The 10,999-nt window shown below is 42.7% G+C and overlaps 1 protein-coding gene across 1 annotated transcript in view; it reads left to right on the forward strand.

The window, feature by feature from the left end:
• Positions 1 to 966: 966 nt before the first annotated feature.
• The window catches only part of PKD1L3 (polycystin 1 like 3, transient receptor potential channel interacting), a 90,418-nt gene continuing 80,385 nt past the window's right edge, over positions 967 to 10,999 (forward strand). Inside the window, 3 exon segments of the mRNA XM_037742255.1 lie at positions 967 to 1,261; positions 2,226 to 2,348; positions 7,168 to 7,284. Of these exon segments, the coding sequence (XP_037598183.1) occupies positions 967 to 1,261; positions 2,226 to 2,348; positions 7,168 to 7,284 (535 nt within the window).

Here is a 10,999-nt window from a genome sequence, read left to right on the forward strand (position 1 = left end):
TAAGAGTTTGAGACTAGTCTGGCAAACATGGCAAAACTCCATCTCTACTAAAAATACAAAATTAGCCAGGTGTGGTGGCACATGCCTGTAATTCCAGCTACTCGGGAGGCTGAGGCAGGAGAATCGCTTGAACCCAGGAGGTGGAGGTTACAATGAGACGAGATCACACCATTGCACTCCAGCCTGGGCAGCAAGAGCAAAACTACATCTCAAAGAAAAAAAAATCAGTCCCAGGGGTCTGCAAGAATGACTTTCTTTAAAAAAAAAAAAAACATGGCTGAGTCTGGTGACTCACACTTGTAATCCCAGGACTTTGAGAGGCCAAGGCAAACAGATGGCTTGAGCCCAGCAATTTGAGACCACCCCAAGAAACACAGCAAGACTCTACCTACCCACCTACACACACACACACACACACACACACACACACACACACAATTAGCTGGGCATGGTGGTGCGCTCTTGCAGTCCCAGCTGCTTGGGAGGCTGAGGTGGGAGGATTGATCACTTGAGCCTCGGAGGTCGAGGCTGCAGTGAGCTGATATCAAGCCACTGCACTCCAGCCTGGGCAACAGAATAAGACCCTGTCTCAAAAAAGAAAAAGCTACACTTATTAATTTTTAGCAACACTGACTTAGATGTTAGATATTCATCATCCTCTGCCCCGTGCAGCTTAGACTCAGCTTTATAATCCATCTGTATTTGCTATACGCATATATGGTAGGTAGACACAGATGGTGGGGCCCAAGATACAAAGGCTCATTGCTTTATTGATCTCTGATATTTGTTTTCAGCTTGTAGGATAGGAACTGCACCTGGGTCCTCAAAATAAAACCTTTTGTATCCTTGGTAAATTGTTCCCAATTCATAAAAGAATAATACTAAGACAAGGCCGCTAATATATGTATTTAAAGGACCAGGCAGCTGCTGAACCTACACACTTTTTCTTGCTACAATTCAGAGAAAATGTTCTTCAAAGGAAGAAGCTGGCTTTGGTTATATGTGAGAACAAGTATCATTCTAGGAAGTGAGCTAAACAGCCCAGAGCGACGTGGGCAAAATAATTGTTATCAGCTTAACAGCTTTCACTGCAGCTTTGAGGAAGCAGAGCACTACTGCCATGCCCAGGGTGGATTCCTAGCTCATATTAGGAACCAGGAAGTTCCAGATCACATCTGGGACTTTCTGGAAGAAGGAAAAAAGTGGTGGATTGGGCAAAATGTAATGCCACTGAAAAAACATCAAGATGAAAAATATCCAGGTAAGACTGTGGGGTTTAGTGCTGATGAAGGAAACTTCCTTATATTTTATTCCGGGGCAGAAGAAAAGGAAAATCTTAATCTTTCTGCTTTTGTATACAGAAAAACCAGTCACTTTACTTCATTACCATCTTTCCTCTGAAATGTTTCCATTTTGTGCTACAGCCTTTGATTCGTCTCTGTAGCAAAAGTGATGCGATCTTTCCTAGAACTCGTCTAAAGTTAACTTACCTAACCTTTCACTAGAAGAATTGTGCTAGATTTGAGAGACAGCAACCTTTGACGGTCATTTGTTTCCCTAATAAACATCTCTTCATTATTCTGAGCTCCAAATTTCCTAACACAGAAACAAAGAGGAAATTATTGTTCTTCTTACAAAGCGTTTTCAAAGTTATGCACCATCATCTTGAAGTTTTAGAGACACATCCAAGGCATTATTATATCATTCTCGTCATCTTCATTAATGCATAGGTAAAGTAATACTAAGCCTTGTGATAAGGAATACATATGAAAAAATAAACTATAATGTATGGGAGGAAATTCTAAATTACTGTCTATTGGAAGCCAGCCAAATTTGGCTTTCATATTTACTTTTAAAAAATGTCTGGTGGCTGGGCACAGTGGCTCATGCCTGTAATCCCAGCACTTTGGGAGGCGAAGGTGGGCGGATCACCTGATGTCAGGAGTTTGAGACCAGCCTGGCCAACATAGCAAAACCCCATCTTTACTAAAAATACAAAAATTAGCCAGGCACGGTGGTGGGCACCTGTAATTCCAGCTACTTTGGAGGCTGAGGCAAAAGAATTGCTTGAACCCGGGAGGCGGAGGTTGCAGTGAGCTGAGATCATGCCACTGCACTCCAGCCTGGGCAACAATGTGAGACTCTGTCTCAAAAACAATAATAAAAAATAAATTAAAAGCCTGGCTTTCGAGTATGAGGCTTATCTGGGTCTGATCTCCCCTCAGCAGACATTGTTGCCCACGGGGACACAAAGCCCCCCAGCTGCACCTACCTGTCCAGAAACTTCAGTCGGATCTCATTCAAAGGGGACAAGTGCTCACTGGGACACTATTTCATTTGCCAGACTGGTAAGTGATAAAGCTACATACTGCCAAATACCCAAATTTTGAAAACTGACTCTAAATAAGGAGTACCTGTGAGAGTATTGGTTAAATAATCTGTCAGTGATAGATCATGGGATGATACAGGCCTTTTGATTTTCATAAAACTGATCAGCATAAGAAACTGTTATCTGGAGTGACTTCCAATGGGAGTTGGAAGAGTTGTGCCTCGATGTTACCTCATGTTTTGACTTGGGTAGAGTGTCGGAGAAACTGTATTGCTGACATCATTTTCCACATGCACACTCGTAATTCAGTCAGCATTGCGGCTTCAGAGGGAAGGATGGGAAAGAGGAGAAGAAGAGAATATGGCAGAGGAAGATGAGAAGACTAAGGGTAAGGATGCCGTTATCCGAGGTTCACTTCCACAGAAGTAGATCAGGATTAAGCTATGTATGTATGCATTTGTGTGTGTGTAGTTGTTGTTGCTGTTATTTATTTATTTATTTCCAAGCTGGAGTTTCCCTCTTGTTGCCCAGGATGGAGTGCAACGGTGTGATCTTGGCTCACCACAACCTCTGTCTCCTGGGTTCAAGTGATTCTCCTGCCTTGGCCTCCCAATTAGCTAGGATTACAGGCATCTGCCACCATGCCCAGCTAATTTTGTATTTTTAATAGAGGTGGGGTTTATCCATGTTAGTCAGGCTGGTCTCGAACTCCTAACCTCAAGTAATCTGCCTGCCTTGGCCTCCCAAAGTGCTGGGATTATAGGCGTGAGCCACTGCTCCTGGCTTATTTATTTATATATTTTTGTGGAGATGGGGTCTTGTTATGTTACCTAGGCTGATCTTGAACTCTTGGCTTCAAGCAATCCTCCCACCTCGGCCTCCCAAAGTGCTGGAATTACAGGAATGAGCCGCCGTGCCCGGCCTTTGTGATTTCTTAAGAAAAAAACAACTACTATACAACCCAGAAATTGCTTGGCATTTGTTGCAGAAAGAGAAAACCTGTGCTCATGTAAAAATATGTATATGAATGCTTATAGCAGCTTTATTCACAATAGAGCAAAATTAGAAACAATTCAGACATCTGTCAACAGGTGAATGGTTAAACCACTGTGGTCCAGCCATGACAGTCATACCGTTTCTACTCTCCCGGGTGACTTTCCTACTTCCCGCTCTCTACTCAATCTCCGGTACCTGGGGACCTCCCTCCATCGCATTCTCAGGTCAGGTGATCACCTTGCTTTCTAACTCAGGGAGAAAATCAAAGCAATGTAGAGTCCTTCCACGACTCCAACCATCAAACCTAGCCACCTACCAGCACCTGTACCTGCAGGTAGACAATGCTTTCTCTCATGCTCTACACATCTTCATACTCCTACCCAAAGTGAATCCCTCTAGTTGTAATTCAGTAATAAAAAGAAACAAACTATTGATACAGAAATTTCGAGAGAATTCTGCTGAGTGAACAAAGCCAATCTCAAAATATGATATACTCTATGGTGCCATTTATTGAGCATTCTTGAAATGACAACATGATAGGAATGGAGAACAGATTAGTGGTTGTCAGGGTCTAAGAAGGGCATGGGGGCAAGATGGAAGTAGGCATGGCTATAAAAGGGTAATGTGAGGGATTCTTGTAGCAACTGAAGAAAATTTTTGACATGAGTGTATCAGTGTCAATATCCTGTTGTTGCTCTTGCAAGATGTGTTTCCCTTGGAAACTGACTACAGGCAGCTCTCTGCATTTTCTCTTTCATCTGCATGTGAATACATAATTATCTCAAAATAATAAATTACATTAAAAAAAAAAGAAAGAAAATTTGGCCCGGCGCAGTGGCTCATGCCTATAATCTCAGCACTTTGGGAGGCTCCAGCAGGAGGATCACAAGGTCAGGAGATCAAGACCATCCTGGCTAACACGGTAAAACCCCATCTCTACTAAAAATACAAAAAATTAGCCGGGCATGGTGGCACGCACCTGTAGTCCCAGCTAGTCGGGAGGGAGGCTGAGGCAGGAGAATCATTTGAACCTGGAAGGCAGAGGTTGCAGTTAGCCAAGATCACGCCACTGCACTCCAGCCTGGGCGACAAAGCGAGACTCAGACTCAAAAAGAAAGAAAGAAAAATGCCTTGATGTAAGTATATATATGACTTATACAGTATTCTTGCCAAAAAAAATAGAGTAATGCAAATTAAAAATAAACGGAGATATCCTTTTCCACCTATCAGATTGGCATAAATTCACAAACTTAACAACATATGCTGTTGGCAAGGCTGTAAGAAAATATGTACTCTCATAAGTTGCTAGTGAGAATGCAGGAAGATATATTCTCCATATATCTTGCAAATAAAGGGGAATTCAGCAATATCTAGCAAAATAACATATACATCTACCCTTGACCCCACCTCCACTGCTAGGACTCTATCCCAAAGCCAAAACAGCAAAAATACCAAAAGATGAATGCGTAAGGCTATTCATGTTGCTCTCTGCAACACCAAAAAGTAGGAATAATCCCATCAAAAGGGAACTGGTGCTAAAAAGCAAATAACAACGATCTCCATGTGCTGCAGTGGGGTTAGCTCTGTGATTTTTTTTAGTGGAAAATAAAGGTACAGAACATATATATTTACTTATATACATATGCGTATGTATAAATGTAATAGAAGGAGAAACAAAAACTAATGAAAATGGTTATGTCTGGGGGAGAGAGAAAATGGGGCAGAAAGGATGAAGATGGAAATAAGACCTTTCAAAATGTACCAGTTTGATAGTTTTGGCATGGAGACTCTTTAAATGTTTTCCCTAATTATTGCTATGGTTTGAACGTGCCCCTTCCAAAACAGGTGTTGCCAGTGTGATTGTATTAAGAGGTGGGGCTTTAACACGTGGGCTGGACCACAGGGCTCCTCCCCTGTGAGTGGGATGTGGCGCCCTTATAAAAGGGCTCGGCAGAGGGAGGGGTTCTCTTGCCCTTCCTCCTTACGAGGGTGCAGGTCTCGTCCGACTCGAAATGGCAGTGCTTTGATCTTGGGCTTGCAGCCTCCAGAACTGTAAGAATTAGATTTCTGTTCTTTATAAATTACCCTGTTTGTGGTATTCTGTTATAGCAGCACAAAACAGTCTAAAGCAATTATAAAACAAATTTATGTCAACATTTTTTTTTTTTTTTTTTTTTTGAGATAGAGTTTCACTCCTGTTGTTCAGGGTGGAGTGCAATGGCGCCGTCTCAGCTCACTGCAACCTCCGCCTCCCAGGTTCAAGTGATTCTCCTGCCTCAGCTTCCCGAGTAGCTGGGATTACAGGCATTCGCCACTATGCCTGGCTAATTTTTATGTTTTCAGTAGAGACGGAGGTTTCACCATGTTGGCCAGGCTGGTCTTGAACTCCTGACCTCAGGTGATACACTCTCTTCAGCCTACCAAAGTGTTGGGATTACTGGTGTGAGCCACCATGCCCAGTCTGTCAACATTTAAAAAAAAACAATCTCTAAAAGTAGGGAAATAGAGGGGAGGAGAAGAATTGGAGCTAACAAGTTAGGACAATTTTTAAGGTGATTTTGCTCAAGAGCAGAAAACAACTGGGGCAGTAGTTCATGAGGCCAATATAAGTTGCTGGGTTTTTTTTGAGACAGGAAAAATAGCATTCAGGAATGATGCACTGGATTTGAGCTGCTGAACAACTAGAGGGATTCACTTGGGTAGGAGTATGAAGATGTGTAGAGCATGAGAGAAGGCATTGTCTCTCTACAGGTACAGGTGCTAGTAGGTGGCTAAATTTGACGGCCGGAGTCGTGGAAGGACTCTACATTGCCTTTTCTCCTTGAGTTAGAAAGCAAGTTGATCACCTGACCTGGAAATGAGACGGAGGGAGGCTCCCAGGTGTTGGTGGTTGAGTAGAGGGAAGTGGAGTTCACCTGGGAGAGTGGAAACAGACTGCCAGGCAGCGTGAAGGCGGGCCACTCAAGCTTCGTGACCACGAATTTAAGCTGAGCCACAGTCAAGGGGTTATATGATTTTTCTCTCGCCATGTCCAACAGCATGTGTGAAAAACTCCTTTTCATGTGTGCAAGGAGGCATGTCCAAGAATGTTATTGCTGGCCGGGCGTGGTGGCTCACACCTGTAATCCCAACACTTTGGGAGGCCAAGGCAGGCAGATCACTTGAGGTCAGGTTGTCGAGACCAGCCTGGACATGGTGAAACCTTATCTCTACTAAAAATATAAAACTTAGCTGGGTGTAGTGGCATGCACCTATCCCAGCTACTCAGGAGGCTGAGGCAGGAGTATTGCTTGAACTCGGGAGGTTCAAGCAATAAAGTTGCATTGCCTGCAGTGAACCAAGATCACACCATTCCACGCCAGCTTAGGCAACAGAGCAAAAACTCTCTCAAAAAAGAATGTTATCATCCACCTTCAGAAGTCTTTTATCTCTACCAATGAGAGTTATAGAACACAAAGGAGAATATTACGCTTAGTAGGATATTTCCCATTTATGCTGGAGGTTGCAAACTTTTTTGGTGAAAAATCAGACCCTGGCGATGACCTTAAGCAGTAGGATACAATTCCAAGCTTAACATTCCAATAATGGAACACTAGGCATATAGGGTTAATGAACTTCTCAGTGTTGATCCAATTAGTGGACTTAATTTGAAATGTAGAACACCATAATTTGATGTGACCAGGCTGCAGAGCAAAAGGGCTACTGCAGAATTCTTATTGTCTTTAAAAAAACTGGATAGTAATTTTTGTGTTTTCCTGATTATCACATATGAGCATGTAATGATGATTTTATAGACTTGTAGCTATAGCCTATAAATTAATCGTGTATTGGTCTCCAAGTAGATGCCTTTTTGGACGGAGATGCCCGTTATGAAAGAAACGGAAATAATTCTCATTTGCCATGGAGACCCGAGAAGACAAAAAGAGAAGCTGAAATACCAAGAAACAAAATGCCCCCAGGTAATATGTTACTATCTCAAGTAACCTTAAAAATCAGTGAAATCAATTGCTGCTCAAAGGCTGCACAAGACTGAATTAATGCTGAAATGTGGTATCATATCACGTGCCCAATATTCGTTGTGTTCTGTTCTGTCTGATGTTAATATGACAGTCTTTGCCTTCGTTTTATATTTGTGTTTGCTTGCTATACCCTTGGCCATCTTCTTTTCAGATATGCCCAAGTACAAGGCAAGGTTTTATTCCCACAGAATTTTTCATCAACAAAGAGAAAGTCATTTTGAAGTTCTTGCAAAGTCTTTGAAATCATGGTGTTATCTCTTGTTTATTTTTTAATTTTGAAAAACAAGTACTGTTTGGGAAGGATGCATTAGCCTGAAGTGACGTCAGTATTGGTGGTTGTGATTATAGAGATCACCTGAAAGAAAGGAGTACAGCAGAGATCAATTAAAAGCGGATCTTGTGATTATTCGTCAGGGTATGACCTCACTGCTGCAAGTGTTAGGTGTCCTGATCAACAAACCGTTTAAATATCCCTTGAAAGAACAATTTAGAAAGTGTTATTTAGAGACATGAATATGTATTTAAAGAACAAATGGGAAAAGCAGCTTTTCTCAAGGCTCTGTAAATGGGGACTTGTGAGTTGCAGGAAAATGTTTAGTGATCGCATTAGGTGGAAATAAAGAGGACATATTTTGGAGAACTGTTAAATCCAGAAGTTCTAATGATAAAGCAGTGATGTTAAAGATGCATTTGAAATGTTTGAATTAAACTGTGCCGTGAAATGGGAGTTTCATGAGAGTAATCCTTCTGATATTACTTCACATGACATGTGACTTTAAATATGTAGTAGTAGAACTAAATTACTGAATTAAATAGGCATTTGACTTTTTCACCTACATTCTTTAAGTTTATATTGTCAAGCCTGCCCCAGAAATACTTTTTAAAAACTCCTCATTGGGAAAAATGTAGATCACGTTATTGTGAGGCAATTTACATAACAGGGAATATGCCTAATATTTATGTATGAGGGTCCTTTAAAATGTCTGCAGGTTGGATCTCCCCTAAGCAGACTTTGGCTCACACCTGTAATCCCAGGTGTGACTTGGTTGTAATGTAGTGACTCAGACCTATAATCCCAGCACTTGGGGAGGCTAAGATGGAAGGATTGCTTGAGGCCAGGAGTACAAGTCCAACCTGGGCAACCTACTGGACTCTGTATTTAAAAAAAAAAAAAAAAAAACTTACAAAAATAAAAATTTAAAAAATTAGGTAGGTGTGGTGGTGCATGCCTCTGTAGTCTCAGCTACTCAGGAGGCTGAGGCAGGAGAATAGTTTACACCCAGGAGTTACAGGCTATAATAAGCCATGATCAAGCCACCGTGTTCCAGACAGCCTTTTTTTCCCTTACCAGATTGCTTGTAAAATTTTTTTGTAATTCAGAAATATTCTTAGTGTGTATCTAGGTTATTTTTCACTAATTGTGCCTAGAACCTGCTGCTACATATACACATCTTTCTTGAATCAAAAATATCCTATGTTTGTATCACTTCTATTTCATTTATTTTGGCTTTGTCCTTAAAAAATACCCTCCCCAATACGGTTTTGTATTTATCACCCTTTCTGTTAGAGGAGAGCACCTTACATTCATTTATCTTCCATACCAGGGACTAATTTTTCCACCTGCTCAGTATTCCCTACCATGCGGATTTTAATTTTTCTGCAGTATTTTTTTTTTCATCATCTGGAAACCCTTTTATATAATTTTTTTTCTTTTTTTTTTTTTTTTTGAGTCTCACTCTGTCTCCCAGGCTGGAGTGCAGTGATGCGATCTTGGCTCACTGCAACCTGTGCCTCCCAGGTTCAAGCGATTCTCCTGCCTCAGCCTCCCGTAGCTAGGGTTGCAGGCACCTGCCACCATGACGGGCTAATTTTTGTATTTTTAGTAGAGATGGGGTTTCACCATCTTGGCCAGGCTGGTCTTGAACTCCTGACCTCGTGATCTACCTGCCTTGGCCTCCCATAGTGCTAGGATTACAGGCGTGAGACACTGTGCCTGACCTATTTTGCGTGTGTGTGTGTGTGTAGTCTCACTCTGTCTCCCAAGCAACAGAATTGCAAGCACCTGCCACTACGCACAGCTAATTTTGTATTTTTAGTACAGACGGGGTTTTACCATGTTGGCCAGAGTGGTCTCAAACTCCTAACTTCAAGTGATCCCCCTGCCTTGACCTCCCAAAGTGCTGAGATTACAGGCATGAGCCACTGCGTCCGGACTTCCTTATCTTTTAAGGCGAGATCTGTCTACACAAAATACGTGTCAGTTGACCAAGAAATTGAATGGCCCTAATGCAGCAGCCTGTCAGCTCATCCAGTGGCTGTAACCCCTCCCAGGTCTACAACTGATGTGCAGGGTCCTTCCCCGTTCCCAGCACACCACCCACCTCATGACCCTACTCTGAGGCAATGGTTTTCTCTCATTTCCGCGGCCTGGTTTTCTGGTGCTCTAAACCAGTGCATGTGAAGAACTTTAGCAACCCGTGTTTGTGTTGCTGTTCTTTCTGTCTCCTCATGACTCCTCTCAATCCCATTCCCTGGTGCTGTTTTTGGGGGCAATGCTGGCAGGGCCCACACATCACAGAACCTACCATGCTCGCTCTGGTTCCTTCCTCCTTGCCTGCCTCATTGAGGCCTATCATGACCTGGGGCTTCCCAGATTGAGGAAAATGGCATGAGCTGGAAAAGCCGCTGAGAACCATGACAATGGCACTGTGCTCATCTCAAAGGGTAAGTGTAGGGCAGAAGGGAAGGTACTGCCCATGTTTGTTTCTCTTTTTTTTTTTTTTTTTTTTTAAGGAAACAGGATCTCACTCTGTCACCCGGGCTGGAGTATAGTGGCATGCTCCTGTCTCATTTCACCCTTGACCTCCTGGGATCAAGTGATCTTCCTGCCTCAGCCTCCTGAGTAGCTGGGACTACAGACATACACCACCATGTCTGGCTAATTTTTATATTTTTTGTAGAGAGAAGGGTTTCATGATGTTGCCCAGGCTGGTCTTGAACTCCTGGGCTCCAGGGATCTGCCTGCTTGGGCCTCCCAGAGTGCTGGGATTACAGGCATGAGCCCCCACACCCAGCCTTTCATTTTTCTAACCAGCAAAGGCCTTGGGTGTCTCAGTCAAGGTACAAGTGTAAAGGGAGTGCAGAGTTCCTTCTTACCCTCCAAAATGGTCAGGCTGTCTTTGACAAAATGACACTGACATACTCCCTGAGGACAGTGATCTCTATAGAGGGTTACAGCCCATTTCATCTGCATTTTAATTTGTATCCATTCTTCCTATTAAAGGAAAAAATTATTCTGATACTTATTAAAACAGTAAGGAAGACCTGTTTCAGGACTATGACAATAGTAGAGAAAGATCAAACTCAACTCCTCAGAGAACAAGTTGGGATTTATAGCCAAGGAGAAGGAGTAGGAGTTGGGGGTAGATGGAAAATTACTAAGAGGAGACATCAAGCATAGAGAATTCTTGCTGAGGGCAGGCCAGGGTGATCAGATAGCAGGGGCGAAAGAAGGGATTCTTATTAAAACTAGGCTAGGCACGGTGGCTCACACCTGTAATACCAGCACTTTGGGAAGCCAAGGCAGGCAGATCACGAGGTCAGGAGTTCAAGACCAGCCTGGCCAACATGGGGAAACCCTGTCTCTACTAAAAAA

This window comes from Cebus imitator, unplaced genomic scaffold (genome assembly GCF_001604975.1).
Source record: "Cebus imitator isolate Cc_AM_T3 unplaced genomic scaffold, Cebus_imitator-1.0 Scaffold118, whole genome shotgun sequence".
NCBI classification, from domain to species: domain Eukaryota; kingdom Metazoa; phylum Chordata; class Mammalia; order Primates; family Cebidae; genus Cebus; species Cebus imitator.